The 19,421-nt window shown below is 29.9% G+C and overlaps 1 protein-coding gene across 2 annotated transcripts in view; it reads left to right on the top strand.

Annotated features, from left to right (window-relative positions):
- Nucleotides 1-19,421, top strand: part of LOC124531624 — a 107,608-nt gene that overhangs the window by 64,183 nt on the left and 24,004 nt on the right. For both annotated transcript variants that reach the window (XM_047106082.1, XM_047106081.1), the window contains exon 4: nucleotides 18,454-18,641. In XM_047106082.1, the coding sequence (XP_046962038.1) occupies nucleotides 18,454-18,641 (188 nt within the window). The remainder of the gene's footprint in view (nucleotides 1-18,453; nucleotides 18,642-19,421) is intronic.

Here is a 19,421-nt window from a genome sequence, read left to right as displayed (position 1 = left end):
AATAAACTAACAATTTACTGAATAACCTTTTCATACGAAATAAACAAAAGCAAACAACAATTTTTAAACACACCTACTATTTTTTTCACCGAAAATAGAGAATGCTGCATATTTAAAACGCACGCGAAACACGAATAATGAGTTCCTTTTATGGGTCAACCGTTTAAAAGTTGTATACTCCACTGTTAACAGTGTTATGTCTAGCAAACACTCACGCAAGGGTTTATACTAAGAACATGAAGTGTAAGAAAGAAATGGCACGCGTGAAACGCACCCATGTATTACAATACAATTTATTAAACCAATCATAACTATCAACCACCTTTTTTTAAAACCCTTGTAATTGAGTAAATCTTTTTTAATGACATATTGTCAAACATGTCTAAGTAATTTAAAAAAAAATTATTTATTACTGATATCGTCTTAAACGAACCCTTAAATGAAACGATTTAGATGAATGTGTGTTTTTAGAGATACATATCTGGATCATATTATTTCTATTATCATAATAATTACAATAAAAAAATATTTACAAAATTTAATGTATATATTACATTTAATATTTTGCTTCATAAACCGAAGAGAAATATCTAATAATACATGCTATACTCGTACACAATGCCACTTCTACTTTTAGTGTATCTAAGGGGTTGAACGTTTATTTTTCGCATTTGGTTTGAAAAACCTTGACACGCAATTTTACCATCACGAAATAGCCTTAATGCAAATATATACACTAAACCTGCTTAATGTTATACATCTATTACCACTATAAGAGGAAAAAAGATATATTTATTTAATTCGAAAGTATTTATATTTAGCTTAAAGTAAAATATTTTTATGCAATTTGAAAAATATTATTACTACGTATGCTTAGAATTAGATTTTTATGCGTTTTTTTTAATAGATAGACTGATTCGCAAGGAAAGTTTTTACATATCAAAATGAATAATATGGTAAAGAAACGCTGACTACTTTAGAAGTTTCTAATGTAATGTCGTACCAGCATTGAACCCGTGCGAAGCCGGGCTAGTATCTTATATCTAATAGAAGTTAGTGTCATTGACTTACATTAATTGTAATAAAATCGATTAGGTAATCTACTTTAAATAGTGAAGAAATTTTTCCTGATCTACATTATTGTTATTATTAATGCGAAATTCAATTCGGCCAATTCACTGAACTTAACGAAAACGGCTTAAACCCCAAGGTAGTATAGCCTTATTTATGCCTTGCTGACTGATCCCTAAAACGCGAGTGAAGCCACTAGCAACACTACTTGTATAGACATTTTTAATTAAAGAATACATAATATATTAAAGTAAAGTTAAATAATATATAAAATCGCGATTAATTCTCTGTACCGTGTTAAGTAACGTACGAGAGTATCCGACGAGAACCAATAATTAAACTCCTGAATCTTGAACAAAATAGCTTCATTACTCCCTTTCATACAAAGAGACGTTCATCGAAATCGCTCGCATCCTCCACTTCAGTATAAATTCAATACGAATTACAAAATAATTATAATCTTCGAAATAATTTATAAAAATAAAACAAGTATAATAAAGTAAAGTAAAGTAACAACCTGTACATTTCCCACTGCTGAGATAAGGCCTCCTCTTCCATTAAGGAGAGGGTTTGGAACATATTCCACCACGCTGTTCCAATGCGGGTTGGTGGAATGCACATGTGGCAGAATTTCGATGAAATTAGACACATGCAGGATTCCTCACGATGTTTTCCTTCACGGCTGAGCAAGAGATGAATTATAAACACAAATTAAGCACATACATATAGTGGTACTTGCCTGGGTTTGAGCCCGCAATCATCGGTTAAGATGCACGCGTTCTAATCACTGGGCCATCTCAGCTCGTATAATAATTAAGAACCATTTACCTATTTTGTAAATAATAATATAAATTCGATACATTATCGTATATACTGTCGTAGTAACTGTCTCCATGCCACCTGGATGGATATCGCCCATTCATTAGAAGGCATTATTAACATTATCATCCCGCCCGACGGCAATTCTTTGTTTCATTTTTGTTTTGATTCCGCTTTAAGCCGTGGATATACGTCTTTGTTTGAGTTAAATTGATTCTTTTTTTCTTAGTAATTGTTACCGTAGAAGCTTAAATATACATACACATGTATATAGTAACCTGGATTATATATAGCATTTGTTCGTCACCCCTAAAAATGATTTAAACACAATTACAAGTAATACAATGAATATGCATAGTACTTTCAATAAAACAAACAACTAATTGTTCAATTTTTTCCGAAGTTATATATCGTTGATTTTATTAATTTTAGAATATGAAGTAACAGACTACTACAGGAAACTTTTTTTTGCGGAATAAGTTACTTTTTGAAAATATTAGATTTTCAGAAAATAAATAAATGGTAATTAGTACGTCCCCAAACGAACTTACACAAAACTTCATAAAAAATCCCTATAAAACTCTTAGCATTATTTTTACATTCCTATGTATTAATTAGTTTTATTAAAAAAAAATTAGTTAATCCTTAAATACCCTCCTATCCCTATATAATCTGGCAAAACACGAAAATCATGGCCGTATTTTTCGAGACAATTTTCCACGATTTAGATTGAAACCCATATGCTGAAAATGTCCCAAACGATCGTCAATTTGATTTATATCTCTATTCCGCCATTATGGAAATCAGTTCTGAAAATGGCAAAATATTTTCACTGGTTTTAATTTTTTGTCGATTTTTAAATGAAAAGGGAAGCAAACGATCCCAAAACTTTTAATGATATCCCCTAAAGAATATAATTTGGTTAAAGAATATTTTTAATATTAATCAAAGACGAAGCTGACAACATTTTAATTCTTTCTTCCACGAGTGCTATATTTTAGTACCCTTTTAAATTTATCATCATAAAGGGCATACCCTTTAGTGAGTTGAGAGGTTGGAACGCTTGCATCTTGACAGATGATTGCGGGTTCAAACCCAGGCAAGCACCACTGAATATTCACGTACTTAATTTGTCTTTAAAATTCATCTCGTGCTCGGCAGTGAAGGTAAACATCGTGAGGAAATCTGCATGTGTCTAATTTCATAGAAATTCTGCCACAAGTCTATTCTACCAACTCGCATTGGAACAGCGTGGTGGAATATGTTCCAAACCTTCTTCTCAATGGGAAAGGAGGCCTTGGCCCAGCAGTGGGAAAATGACAGGCTGTGGTTGTTGTTGTCGTTGTTGTATGGCCTTTATTTCCATTCTTAAAATACATGCACTCTATGCTCTCAACGCGTATCCATTAAATATATCAAATAGCATATATATGCTTAGTATTTTAAGTAATATAATTTCAAAAACGTTGTCTTCAGTATTGCTACTGTACAATTCATGACTGCGTAAATTTATTGCAAGAATTTTAGCAAAATTTCTCTCTTTGAAAGGGTAACCCTTCGGGCGAAAAATGTATCACCCTCCATCTCATCAATAATACGGGGAGTTGTCTTCTCTAAAGATGTTTGAACTGTTACTATAATTTCCAAGTATTTAATCTGCAACCAGAACAAAAATATCATTTGAAATAGCGGTATATTTTTGCTGATAAATTTAAGACGATCACGTTTAAAAGAATAACACGGTGATGAAAAAAACCGCAGCTTAAAAATATATTACTGCAGTCTGAGTATTATCTTTAGAAAATTACACTTAAGGCGAGTTATGTGCTACACTTGTGTGTAACTGATCTCATCAACTGATATTTTTCACGTGTAAAATACGCTCATTTCATATAATGACGCATATTCCTTTGATACACATGGCGTTTTGCGTTTATGAAATAAAACGCGGCGAGTTTATTTTTACGTAGAAGTTTATTCCAATGCGATTAGACTTTAATTATACAATTATGATTGCAAATTGTTGCATGACTGAATGAGAGCTTGCAACAAAAATAACTGTTTATTACATAAAGATGAATGTTACATAAAATAATTATTAACAATGACTGTTTTTGTATGAATTGATGAATTTTTAATTTTATCACGCATTCTCTGTTAATTACATAGATACTTAGATAATTCTTTTCGTAAACATAAGCTATAAAAATGTATTATTTATGTACTATGTATTAAAGAGGAAATTAAAATACAATATATTGTTATAATAATGGAAAATAAATTGAATAAGTTTGAATTAAGTCATGCCAAGGTTGCGAAGGTTTACAACACCAGATAAATCTAATCAAAATAAACTTTATTCAAATAGACTTTTACAAGCAGTTTTAAATCATCATTTTACAATTAAGTGAAGCTACCACCGGTTCGGAAAGTAGATTCTACCGAGAAGAACCGGCAAGAAACTCAGTAGTTACTATTTTTTTAACATTTAAAAAATACAAAGTCATGTTAGTTAAATACAATTATTTAAATTAATATATCCTGCTTGGAAGTCAACAGGTATTAACTTCACACTTTTCTATCATCTATAAAATCTTGTATCGAATAAGATGCTATTTCTACCAATGTATTTTTTACAGACGATTTCAATTTACTAAACGGCAAAGTTAAAAATGTCTGCTGATACGCGATAAGTTACGCTAACTATGTATTATTTTATAATTGGGTACGTTCTCATCTCTTTATACGTTTAAGCCTCTCAAGATCAACTGCTGCATTTAGTTGGCCAATGAAACCAGCTTTCGACCTGTGTTTTCAGGTCTTTAGTCCGCCTCATCTGTAATTTTACTTTACTTTTTTACTGATTCGTGGTATTCCTTCGTTGACTTCCTTCTTTTCATATAACCAAACGAACTGATGTAGCGAATTCCTTTCTTGTAGGTCCTTAGCAGTACTTTTGATTCGACATAATACAGAATTAAATTAAATGTTAAATTGCTTGCCGTTCGATTTTGGTTCAAATTTTAAATTAGAAAACCTTCAGAAAATAAATTGTACGGTTACCGATGTTGACTACGGAACACTTAAAATACAGCAATCAATTTCCCATCTACTTGGTTGTGTTTGAGTGGAAAAATATCAAGAGTTATTAGTGTCGTCCATCCATCCGACAGAATAATAAGACTTGAACAGTTTGATCAATATCCTCACGATTTTTATAACTAAGTTACTTTATTTTTGTTGGACTAGAAATTATTTTTCCTCGTTTCCGTTTGAAAATTTCCATGAAATGTTTGCTACAATCTATTATCAACATTCCGTTAAACATTTCCATTACCGTTTTTATCAAAAAATATGTTCTCAATTATTAAGTTTGCCCTTAAATATTATCAAACATAAAAGTAGCAATCATTTAAAAAAATCCTTAACAATATTGATTAACATTATGATTGCTTTTCCTTTTTTTTTTTAAATCGAAACAAATTTTGAATATAAATTGATTTATATAAATGACATCTAACGTTCGTTAAACGCTAGAAGTTATATTTATTCTATTGAGTTACACATAAGCCGTGAAGGTTATATAGAAAGCTTGATTAAAGCTAATTCAATTCACGAATGTCTAATATGTATAATAATTTTCACGACTAAAACATTTTACCTCGGTCATGGTTCGATATGAAACCGTTGAACAAATAATAATTAGCCTTGTTAATGGAATGTAGAATGGAATTTAACAATATACTATAGCTATTGCTTACTTTAATGACGTGAGAAACAAAGCCAATTATGGAAATAATTTCCTTCGATCATGAGAAAACTATTCAGGCTATTGAGTGAATAATGAATAAAAGAAATGAGAAGACAAACCTATATTCTGTGTGATTCTAATGAAAGACGTCGATGAGATTCACATTGAAATATATAACCTACCGGTTTATTCGTTTTTATAATAATGATAATATAAATATTACTTGAGAATGAAGTATATAATCTTGCTTATTAAGGTGTATTTGAAATAGCAATATTTGAATTACGTTTCTTTCTTTTTTTTCTCAGTAATAGTTACTGAAAAACCTTTAAAAATACATAATACTATTAGTCGTCCTTTCCTTCAATTTAGGAAGAGAAGTCTTTTTAGGAATTGGTCGACAAGTGTTAGAAAAATGAAAATAATTTATAAAAAATTAAACCGATATAAAAATTATAAAAGCAATGAAAAATAAAAATAACTGAATTAATATATATTTTAGGACTTGCGGAAAGGAACACAACATTAAAAAACAGATTTGTTTAACATGTCTTAATTCAGTAGAAACGTCGTCAATTTTTTAACTCGATTATAAAGTTAACATATGTTGCTAGGAGTTCAAACTTGCTTCATACCAAATTTTACAGTTATTTTCGCATTAATAATATTTGCGTAGATGTTAATCTACATGACATAAACAATTCTCTTTGTTTCAAAAACAATTAAACTACATATATAGTAGGTACACTCTTCAATTTCGATTATTTGTGATGATTAAAATTATCATTAGTTCTAATGAAATGAGCTTCTTAGTGATAGTCAGTTTACAATTTTGAAAATACCATTTAATTTAACATAAAATTTTAATTGAAACTTAAGATTTTAGCTATTCTAGCCACTCATTGCGCTTACAATTTGACCTATATTTGTTGATGATTAATTTAATATTTGTAATAATACTTTTCTACGTTGTTAAATATATTTTTTTATGAAGTGTTCTTGAATTTCTTACAAAATTTCAAAAGGCATATGTTAAAGAAAAAAATACTTTCCTTTCAAATGTTAGTTGATATTGTTTATTAAAAAATAATATTTCGTTAGTTACCGAAACTAAAGCTAAATTTTGTGAGAATCAAATTTTGTTAAATGTACTTAAGTTTGTAACCGTGTTTAAACATAAATAATAAACGCTGACGCATTCCTATGTTGTACATTATATAGAACACGCATCGTCGAACACGGCGCGGAGGTGGTTGGTGATCCAGAACACGATAGGTGAACAAGCAAATATTATGGGAAAGAACATAATAAAACAACGGAAAAATATACAAAACAACGTATCTGTAATATATTGATTGTGTCTTTGTCTATATACGTTTCTATAGCATTCATCCGATTGAACAGAACTCATACACTTGCCACTTGTACGCAAATCGTATCGAATAACTTCTTAAAAAATCAGCTAAGGGTTCTGTAGCCGTTCAGATGGACGGACAGTTCAGTGGAGTCTTAGTATTAGAGCGCCGTTTTAATCTTTGGGTGCGAAATCATGTAATTCGGTGACTTGTAAGCAAATTAACTTGCAGAACTGATATCAGTAAAGAAATTTAACACATTATTTGACTGCAAAGTTTTAGAGAAAAATTCCGACCACTATTAAATATTATTTTACATAAGCAAATTCTGTATAAAGTAGTACGCTCTGTTGATCTGTAAAGAATACTCCACAGGCGACTCATTAAATATTTAGATATTGCGCTAATGATCTTTATCCGGCCTTTTTTTTCATCCAGGCTATTGTACTTAGTAATTTAAAAGAAAAAATATTTTCTTGTAACTTTGGCGTCCAAATTCATAAAGAGATGTATGCTTTATTCCTATCTTATTATGATTACAAATTACTCGCTCTAAACCATATTGAAATAGATTGTACATCGAAACTCGACGTTGAAAGCTCTAGTAAGTAATTAAATTGTATTCCATGCGACTCTAATAATGCTTTCATGTACAGAATGGTATGATGAATCAAAGTTTTAATGGAGCTAAATAATAAATTATTTATGCGTAATAATTATTACGAATATTTTAATTTACTAATTACAATTTCGTCGTAATATGCATCAGTGTAATAAATGTAACAAATGTTACTCACATTTTTTTTGTTTCGATAGCGTATACTTGAATGCAAGAAAGCATTATTAATAATGCATAGAACAAAAATATATAAGATTCTATTATTTAATTGAACATGAAAAAATCTTTTTTTTTTCAAATCACACGGATAATGTGAGTATCAATATATTTTAGCGAAGTAAATGTTATTCGTTTTCATTGGGGAACATTCCATTTGATACAGAGCTTTCAAATTAGGGTCGGTGTTTGCATGTGTGTGTGCACATGTACTATGTTAAATGTTCTTAATTACTGACTGCCAATAAAGGAGTGTAATGTTTTCAGTGTTTATGTATGTGAGATCACTTATTCCGCCGTCACTTTTAAGTTCCGGAACAATTGGTAATGTAATCGTATGTAATATCGTTAGAAATATTCCACAATCCTGACATTGACGTTGTCTGTGAGTCAGTCATTTATTCAGGGTATTATTTAAATTTAAAAGAATATGTATTTTTCACAAAGATTTGAGATCTGTAACAAGTCATTATTAATCTTTTATTTTATCCAATATTTGTAAAAGTTTTTTGTTGACATTGGAATAGAAACTTACGCAAATAAACAGTCTAGTTATGCGGGTAATATAAATAAAAATGTAATCAGGTCGGCAGAAGCACTTGAAAGTGTTTTCTATCGTAAAGTCAACTAAAATACCATAATAATAATTGTTATTAATCTATTTATCAATGACATTGTATCACTTTATAAATTTAAATTATATATTTTAACGCTGTTACTTATTTATTATGCAAACATCTCTGTTTTCTATGAAATATTCTAGCCTTAGTAATAAGAAATAATAAAAAGTCTGTGTCTCTAATTCGATAGTGTGGTTCGAATTTCGAGTGTATAAAGAAATTGTGCTAGATATTATTTCATACAAAACGACATCAGTAATAATCAACAACCAGCACTCATGTCTGGTCTCTTGGCTTGCCACTCTCTAGCTGGTTTAACAATAGTATTTTTAGATCGTGTTTATACGTTAAGTTGCTATAGTTCTTTCTGACATCTAGTTTCATATTTCCATCTGAAAAAGTATCTGAATCGTAAACACACAATTTTATTTGAATATTTTGAATACAACTTAGTTGAAATATTAAGAATTTTAATTACAAAAATACGTGAAATCATATTTCAGGATTTCTTATTTATTAAGCTGGCTTTTGAGTTGCCCATAGAGATAACTTAAAACTTACCAATCGAGGAGACAAAATCGTCGAGATTTTGAGACAAAATCGAGACAAAATCGTAAAAATGGAAAGGCTAACTGCAGCAACTGGAAAGCACAGGCACAATATTAGTGGCGAGTCACAATGACCCAGCATAGTAAATAGTATCCTCGTAACAAGCAATAATTATATCCATTTTATTTTAAGCAGATAACCAAATTCAAACCCGAAACAAAATTGCAAACAAAGAACTGTTAACCCGTGTTTTCTCAATGAGACGTCCTAAGAAATGTTCTTAAAATGGCTTAAACTCAGTCTTAAGTCTTATTTTGGTTCCACGAACGAAGTGTATAAAGTTTAAGAGTTGCTGTAGACGAAGTTCAGGGCATTTAAGACTATAATTTATAGTAAAAAGGCAACAAATTTAAACAACAGTTTTTGCTATTTCCTCTTAAAAAACCTTATTTACATGAACTTATCTAAAATAATAGTATTTAAAAAGAATAACCTATCTTTAATGTGCGCTAAACACAATTATGTACTATTGGAAACGTTTTTCTAATTTGGATTTCGTACTATATCAATTCTTTTTTAAACATAGGGTATACATTGGCTTTTATTAAACTTACCTAAAAAAGGGCATGGTGCTTTCCTGTTATTTTATGACTTTTACATTTACAAATTGCTTGCGATAAAAAATACGATTAAGCAACCTACGATTCCTCGTGTTAATTCATTCAAATATATTTGAATATATTTTACGTTTGAGTGTACGTTTTATTTTATAAAAAAAAGAGCATTGATAAAGAATTATTTTCTATTTCTCATATCAAACGCTATGAAATTGAATGCGCAAACAAGTAAAAGACTGGATAAAAGCCGGTTCACGATAAAAAAATTATATCCTCATAACAAAGAGCAAGCGGCGGCTTTATTCAGTAAAGTCCACTTTGTTCCAATTCGAGACAACAACAGCTGAACGGGCTAGTTGTCATAGTTCCACAGTTCCAATATTGGCAAAGTTAGCCGCCACAAAATGGACCAGCCCACATTTAACATTCGTCGCATCCCAGTCACGTTACGTCATCCTAAGCTCTGTAATCATTGCTCCACTACGGTCTACGGGTACTATACTATCTAATACACTCGAATAATGGAATAGTATCGAAGCAGGCGCACTTGTGTATACGTAATTAGATAATTATTAGCTTTTTAATAAATATACAATGAGTCTTTTTGAAATTGTTTGAATACAATTTATAATTTCATCATAAATAACAAAACCCAACTTCAAATATTTTAACATCATTACTGCTTTCAATCTAGAAATTGTTAACATTTAATACAACGCTTTTGTTATGTTCAAAAGGCCGTAAACAAAATTCTCGAGCTGAAAAATCTTGTGCTGCGTTCTTTTCTTCGTGGCGGGACAAAGTGTAAGGACTCGTTAACAAACGACTTGAAGACTAGCAAGTTTTTGCACTCATTAAGAAAGACAAAACCCTGTTTCCTCATCCCAGTTGGAAAGCTAAACTGTCTTTTTGCATTCCATTTACGTCAAATTCACTGAAAATGTATTGTTTTATTAATTTCATTCTTGCCGACTTCATATTGGGAGGTTATCAATGCGGCTTTTCTTACACGATTTATGATATTTTCTCTAATTTTAAATCGATTTTTATTTATTTTACTTTACGCTTTATTGCACCAACACTTAATATTACATTATTTAATACATTTTTGATTTTTGTTTTATATTATATCTTATAATAATAGAATTACATAGGAATAGGAAACTAATTAATAATGACTTGTGCGTATAATATTATTATTATTTTTTTAATAGATTTTACGAAGCAGGTATTAAGATCCCAGGACAATACCTACAATATACTAGAAAACTTTAGATAGCTATATCTATCTTCTAAGATACACCCATAATAACTATTGTTAGCTAGTATAAAATGTCTAATAGTTATTTGCTAACCCGTATTCTCCATTATTAATTCTTATACAGATAAGGATTATTTATTTAAAGCTAAACAGCGTTCTAAAATTATGACAAACTACAAAATACTATAAAAGATCATCAAGGTAATAATGACCAAATCTCGCATGGCCAGTTTGGCCTACTAGAAGAGAAAATAAAATATTGTATTTTGAAAAGTAAAACTATAAAAACTAAAATAATCAATCCTACTAAACAAGACTGGATTTGCAAAGATATATTGAATATATTAATATAAGAAATATACTTTGGTATCAAAATAAAACAGACCCTGAAAATAATACAAGAAAAGATAAATACAAAAGGAAAAGAAAACAAGTAGCAGCTAGTATACAGTATGCCAAAAGAACATACTATTTGAGATATTTTGATAACTGCAAGAACAAACCAGCTAAAATGTAGCACCTAATAAATAGCTTATCTAAGTCTGGTTAAGCAAATTCCCTCAACAGTCTCGCGTAATTTTAATTTTAATATACAAATATACGACGGCTCAAAAACTTTAAATAAAATATCACCAACAAATAAACAGGAAGTAGCTAGGATAATCGATAACTTGGAACCAAACACAAGCTCGGGCGTCGATGGTATAAGTGTTAAATCAATTAAAAACGCTATTTTAGAAGAGCTTACGGACTGTATTAACTCTTCTTTCAAAGACGGTATATTCGCTGATTTATTAAAAATTGCAAGATTATCACCCAATTAGAAATCAGGCATGAAATCAGACCCTGGAAACTACCGTCCTATTTCGGTTCTACTAATGTTTCAAAAATTTTCAAGAGGATTCTTTACAACAGGTTAGAGGTGTATTTCAGATACTTAAATTTCCTTTACGATAAACAATACGATTTTCGGCCCAAATCTAATACACTTTCAGCAACAACTGATATAGTGACTAAGCTAAAGATTAGTATTGATAGTAAACAAATAGGCTTGGGAATATTTATAGATTTATAAAAGGTTTTTGATACGGTTAGCCATGATTTAATTATCGAAAAATTAATCCAGATTGGTCTCACGGATTCTGCATTACAAATTTTCAAGTCTTATCTTCATAATCGAAAGCAATTAGTTAAAAAAGGCCAATCACAGAGATATGTTAGTTCTTTGACGTATGGGGTGCCCCAAGGATCAATCTAATCTGACTATAAATATTAGGCATAGTTCGACTGCTTCCACAACGAGTACGATTTACTATTTATAATTTTCTAGTTAAGCTTAACTTAGACTATATTCTATATGTTTGGGGAACTGCTGCTAAAACTCATTTAAATTCATTACAAATAACATAAAATAAATTAATTAAAACACTATTCAGCTATAACTATTTAACACCACCATATAAAATTTTTAAAGAAACATAAATAGTGAGCATAAATTAATCTTACATATATAAAATCTGCATTTTAGTACGTACAATTTTAAATAGAGACATACATACTCAATATACGTATACTAAAAAAACATCAAATACAAAAAAATAAATTAAGGAATGCGAATGACCTTATTTTACATGCACCACAACAAATCATGGCAAACAAAATATTTTGTACACAGGTGCTAAACTATATATCGAGTTGCCGAAGGATATTAAGGATACTAAATATGCTTTGAAGTTTAAAAGACTACTTAAATACTATGATCAAAATAAAGTTAAAGTAATTAATAACCAAAATAAAAATAAATATATATTAAAATAAACATAAAAAAAAACAATAATTTAAATATATGTATCACTATCTATCTATCTATCTATGTATCTATATCTCTTTATTTCTTTCTTTCTTTTTACAGCACAAAACAATACAATAATATGTCACATGTAACATAATTTTCTGAATAAATATAAAATATTTATTACAAAAATATGAAAAATAAATAAATTAAAAACCAATACTTTAAAAAAAAGAAATAGTTAAACTAAATTATTTAAATAAAAATATAAGTTGTGGCACATCTAGTTTTATATCGTTTTTATATTCTAACAAATACGACGATCGCAAAGACGTTGAATGAGTCGTGCTGGTCAGACTATATTATTTCATTTCTACCCACACAATATTTTTATAACTACATTATTTCGCCCTACACTTTAAATATTTAAATAACTATGTTTTGTTATAATTGTTATGTCATCAAGTAAGTGTTCAGTTCTTCGGTTTAGTCTCAACATTTTTGTATTTTTGTTTATTTGTTTCTCATTTAAATTATTATGTTGTAATATAAATGATTTTCTTATAAATCTTTTTGAGAAATAAAGGTCTTTAAACCTTAACTTATTATCACTTTCTTAATTAATAAATTCCAACCTTGCCAGGGTGGGTCGCTAGTATTTAAGATTCACTACTAAATAAAACCATTTACACGAAATTTATTTTATTAATATGCTACCATTAAAATACCTATTAATAAAATTAAGTGCATAAATTATAAATTCGCAGTTCTTTTAACAGTTGAAATGAGTAATCGTTTTACTATGTCGAACTCAATCATCAAATCAATAAACATTTTTTCTTTACAATATGTAAAGATTTATAACTGTACAGATTCTGAACTAATCGATGACTTGTGAGTAGTTCTTTTTACTGCTTCATTCTTTTCAATCGTGACTTATTCCTTCGATATAAATATAGATAAAAATCTAAATTCACTTTAAAGAATCTTGTATAAGGCTCTTCGGTGTGACAACGAGTTATTAGTCACAACGAGTTGTTAGTAAAGGAATAGAAATCTTTGATAAACTATGTTGAATATGTGAATATGTGCTGACGAATAACAAACGGAGATTTTTTGGATATATAAAATAGAATTTTTTATAGTTAAAATTATTGGAAGTTATAGTATTGTTGGTTAAAAACGAATTTAAAAAGTTTTTTTTTAACTGAAAACAAACTTATGTCCACATAAGCGTACAGCGTACTGACTATGAAATGAAATAATAATTATATCTATACTTAATAATTTAATTAAATATATAACTAAACTCAGTTATTACTCTTTTACATTATTTTATGTGCTGATTTCAATCAAATACAATAATATTTATATATTCTGCCTTAAAATCAACACATACTAAGCCTAAGCCCTTTTGGAACGAAGATCTTTTACGCGACGCACAGAGTGACCTGGCAGAAATCCTCACGTAAGGAAAAAGCATTATGCCCAAGGCAACCTTTCCCTCTTTTTCTATTTCTATTGTATTGCTTTTATATAATATTATTTGAACTTGTTTTTGTTATTTGATTGTCTGTTATATACATATCTAAAATAGTAAAAGCGACTTCCTTTCAATCGGGTGTCCTATGGCAAATATGTTTTTGCTTATTGTATTATACGACCTCCATGGTCGAGTGGTGTGTACACAGGTTTTCATTGGTACGCCACTCTGTGGTCCCGGGTTCGATTCCCGGCCGAGTCGATGTAGATTACCATTAGTTTTCTATGTTGTCATGGGTCTGGGTGTTTGTGGTACCGTCGTTACTTCTGATTTCCATAACACAAGTGCTTCAGCTACTTACATTGGGATCAGAGTAATGTATGTGATGTTGTCTCATATTTATTATTATTATTATATAGTTTTGACAATAGATTCACATTTATTATTAGCCTGGGTTTAATATTGCAGAATATTATTATAGAAGCGAATACTATGCCGAGGAAGGACGTATTGACTCTGTTGTTGTTGCGTCACAATAGCTACTTCACAAAAACACCGCAAAGGGAGTCCCAAGCTCGATCGCTCGAATTGCTAAATATGAATAGTTTTTGCATACTTGCTACTAATTTCGTTCCTGACTTTTAAGCTGACGATGAATATGTTTCTAACATTTCATTTCACTCGTCTCTTAAAATTTAATTATTCACTACACATTTTAAACCAACACTATCATAACATTTAAATGGAAAATTTCTATATTTAACAAATACGTTAAAAGAAATAATAGTCATTTTTATTTATTTATATTTTACGGCCAATCTCTAAATGTTTCACAGTATGACATATATATAATACTTAGAAAAGTTTCATTTCATTATGATTTACACAAACAAATCATTCACATACAAAAATAAATGGCACACGAGCGATGTTTAAAAATCATTCATCGTCTGTTTTAATCATAAAATTGCTAACAATTTATCTATTCTGACGTGGTCGTCACATTACGTCAATCGTAAGTCTATGACGTCAATTTTGCTCAACGCTTTTAATTATATTCGACGCTTTATTATCTCATACAATACATTTTCAGGCTTTAACAACACACAAATAAGCTTGCTCTAAAAATAATTTTAAAAATAAATACAGCATTTTAAATAACAGATTTGTTTTCAGTTAATATGTTAAGCGGTTTCGAAATTATCGGAAAACATTGTGTTAAATTTATCTATATGCAGTCGTAATAATAATGCTGTAATACATTCAAGCTTCAAGCAGCAAATGAGTAAACCACAAGAGCGGTTTTGCTGAATGAAGGCGATTTATAAGAACATATATTTTATAACGGAGATGACCAGCGTATTAAACATGTGAATTTAAAGAGAATTTCGGATTCAAACTGGCAAGCACCACTGAACATTATGAACTTAATTTGTGTTCATAATTCGTTTTCTTTTTGTTAGTGCCTGTATTTGTCGGATGAAAATCGGCCACATGTAATCTCAATAACTAAAAATTTTAACAAGAAAAACCGACTTCATACAAAACACTTTTAAAACAAATAAAAATGCACTAAAAAGTAATAAAAATGATTGCGTATTCAACATATTTTTTAGAGTCCTCGTATGTGAAATGAAATGAAAAATATAAGACTACTTAAAAGTTGATTAACGATTATATAATGTAGTTTTAGTTATTGTTATATTTAGAGCCGGTGTCAGCCACGCACCTTAAAAATCAAAAGAAAGAATCGAAACAAGCCCCTTTATTGACCTAGTATATTCTCGTATTGTTATTTAACAGAAAAAAATACAGACGAATTGATAACCTCCTCTTTTCAACCGACTTCAAAAAGGAGGAGGTTATCAATTCGTCTGTATTTTTTTTTTATGTTTGTTACCTCATAACTTGTCTGTCAGCCAATAAAAACCTACAGTATATCTATCAAAAAACAATACGAGAATACTTTAACAAATATGTTTTTTACAAACTACCTTTTACACAATAATTTACTGGATCAATCAAGGGGCTCGTATCTTCTTTCTTTTGATTGTTGGGGCAAGGGCATCGTAGCTGACACCGGCTCCAAATATACCAATAACTATAACTACATTATATAATCGTAAATCGACTTTTAAGAAGTCTAATATTTTTCATTTCATTTAACTTTGGAAGACTAAAAAATATGTCGAATACGCAATTATTTTTATTACTTTTTTGTGCATATTCATTTGTTTTAAAATAGTGTTTTGTTTGAAGTCGGTTTTTCTTTTTGTTAGAATTTTTATTTATTGAAGCCGGTTGAAAAGAGAGGTGATCTTTGCGTTGGCTGTGATACATTGTTTGAATAATTAGTTTTTTACTAGTTGCTACTGGCTTTTACTGGATAATATATGTTTTTGTTCAGGTATATATTTATATATTACTAAAGTGGATAATATTTTTTTTTTCATATATAATATTTTTAATATTTATACTATTTCGATGAGTATCATAAACCTGATACTTATTTTATAATGAGAGAAGTAGTAACAACATGTTACTACTTAAAAAGTACGAACTGATGTGATTTTCATTATATTATCACTCTCATTTGTAATTTAAGCTAAATAATATCACTGAGAATAAAAAGTCTTCATAAATGTTGCTTATAGACAATCACGACTGAAAAAGAAAAAAAGTAATGAAACTCCATAGAATAAGTTAAACATAGGCATTGTTCGAGAGAAAAGCGACCGAACGCCCGAAATTGAATGATTTCATTGCCAAAATTGTTTCTGTGGATCCCTTAGGTAATATTTAATTCATGTCAAACATCCTCCAAAGTCCGTTACTTCTATAAAAGATGTTAAATTGACTGTCCATGGTCAATTTTGTTTATTCATTTCTTATCCTAAAACGAAAACAAGATTATTCATTTGTTTGTTTAGCTTTTACTTTTTAATTATTCAATCATAACTAATTTGAATACATTTAGTAAGTAATACATAAAGAGACATAAGTTACTTAACACCTAACCTCTCCCAAAACGAAAACTAGTCTGAAATTATTTTAAACATGAAATCTATATAGTTGTATTGAATTTTGCATAAAAGATACATAATAGCGTATCTTTTATTTGTCTGTTCATCTACATATATGTCTGTTGCTCTTTTAAAACCAAGCGTAAGAACTGATTTTTATGTAATTTCATATGAAGCAAGCTTAGAAAAGGAGAACTATATTTCTTTTTATGATTTGACGACTAACACTTAAAACGCGAACGCAACCGGACGCTTTAACTAGTAATAAAATATAACGAAATGTCTGCTAGTGGCAGGTAGAAACAGGTACAAAAAAAACGTAACAAGCACTGGATACTGCTACAAAAATATTCATACAATGGAATGGTTTGAAATATTTTTTGATTATAAAACAAATGCAACTTTCCTTTTTAATGGTCTCAGTTGCTGGCCTTTTATCTGTGGAAACTGTTGTTCAATTTGAAATTCCCAAGCTATATGACGTTGTATAGTTTGTGCTTGAAGTATGAACAGCTTCTGTTTCAAATATTCATTTCTAATGATTCCATTAATTCATATTAATTTTATTATTGGTACTAGTTTTTTTATGATATAGGATGGCGAGTTACTGGGCCACCACCAGTTAATGTCACCGCTCATAGAAATTTTGTATATGGCCACTCCGCCACCAATCTTGGGAACTAAGATGTTGTTACGTCCCTGTAGTTACATTCGCTCACTCACCCTTCAAACCGGATCACAACAATACCGAGTACTGCTGTTAGACAGTAGAATATCTGACGAGTAGATGTGGTACCCAAACGGGCTTGCACAAAGCAAAGCCAAGTAATTGATCTACTAAAAGTTACTAATTCAAAGTGCAGAACCAAGATAAGAATTAATTTAACTACAAATATGTTTGAAGATTCGTATACAAGGCACTTTAGGATGCAATTTGCATAAATAAAATTTCGTCATACATTTATACAATAATCATAATTAAAAAGTAATTGTCTTTCTGCATAAACTGGATAAATATCTTATGATATATTTGAGAAATTTATAATTCATTCTTACTAAGTTTTCGTGCATGTATTATGTATTGGCAATTTGGCAGCTTTCACTTGGAAAACATCCGGACCGACTATTTTCTCTCTCCCTACGTGAGACGATAACATACTAAAAAATTACGCAATTGAATATTGCGAAAAACCAGAAAAACAAACAAATAGATCTCAACTCTTTATTATAATACAAACCATAGGTATTTTTATAATAATCATAATCATTGTTTACAGAAAACACGTTCACAGTCGTGGTGGAGAAAGATGGACGAGGATTGGGAATGTCGGTTTGTGGTGGCAGCGGTCTCGTAAGGATAAGAAGATTGTACCCGCCTCAACCTGCGTGGCGTACTGGCAGGCTCGCTCAGAAGGATCTCCTGCTATCCGCCAATGGCGTACCCCTTGCTGGACTCAGCACTTATGTAAGTACAATAGGAGGTCAATTGTTTTAATAAGTTCAATTAAAGTATTTGAATATTCAAATATTGATGAACTCCTTAACTCAATCAAACAAAATACATGTACTTAGGCTTTTTATTTTACAAATAAAAAAGTTTTAAAAACTTTAAAATTAAAAAATGAAGCGCAAATTCCATCAGCTCCTCGTTTATCTTCAATCTGGAAACACAATTTACTCTCAAACGGAAATTAAAATATTGAAAATTTAATAAACTCCTCGAAATTATTTTATCAGCCAATTTTTCCTTACAAATTTTTTAGCAAGAAAAACATTTGCTAGCGACTACCAATAAAACGTTATAATAAAGCGAGGCTATGCAAACTGATCCAACATTACAAAAACATTGACCGTTAAAATACATTTATTCGGAAGTTGAGTTACAGAATAAATTGATTCATGATTCTTAAAATATTGAGTAGGGAACGAAGAAACTCCGAAATGGAATTCGTAAAATATTATGCCGGCGGAAAATAAATACGTGCATTTAAATTGGAAATTCTCGTAGCCCTTCCTACAGACCAAGAACCGAGTAATAAACATAAAAACTTTTATATAAACGTCAACACAGCTTGCTACGAGACGTACAGTTTGTAATAAGGTGAGTAATGTCGGCCACGGAAATATTATTCGACGCCTGCAACAATTCATGATATGAGAAGCCATGTCACATTCTCGCTATACGTTTAACGATATGAAAAACGTTGTGATTACGAACTCTCAAATAGTATATAATTTTCCGATA

This window comes from Vanessa cardui, chromosome 8 (genome assembly GCF_905220365.1).
Source record: "Vanessa cardui chromosome 8, ilVanCard2.1, whole genome shotgun sequence".
Lineage (NCBI taxonomy): Eukaryota > Metazoa > Arthropoda > Insecta > Lepidoptera > Nymphalidae > Vanessa > Vanessa cardui.
This window is presented reverse-complemented; position numbering and strand designations above follow the sequence as displayed.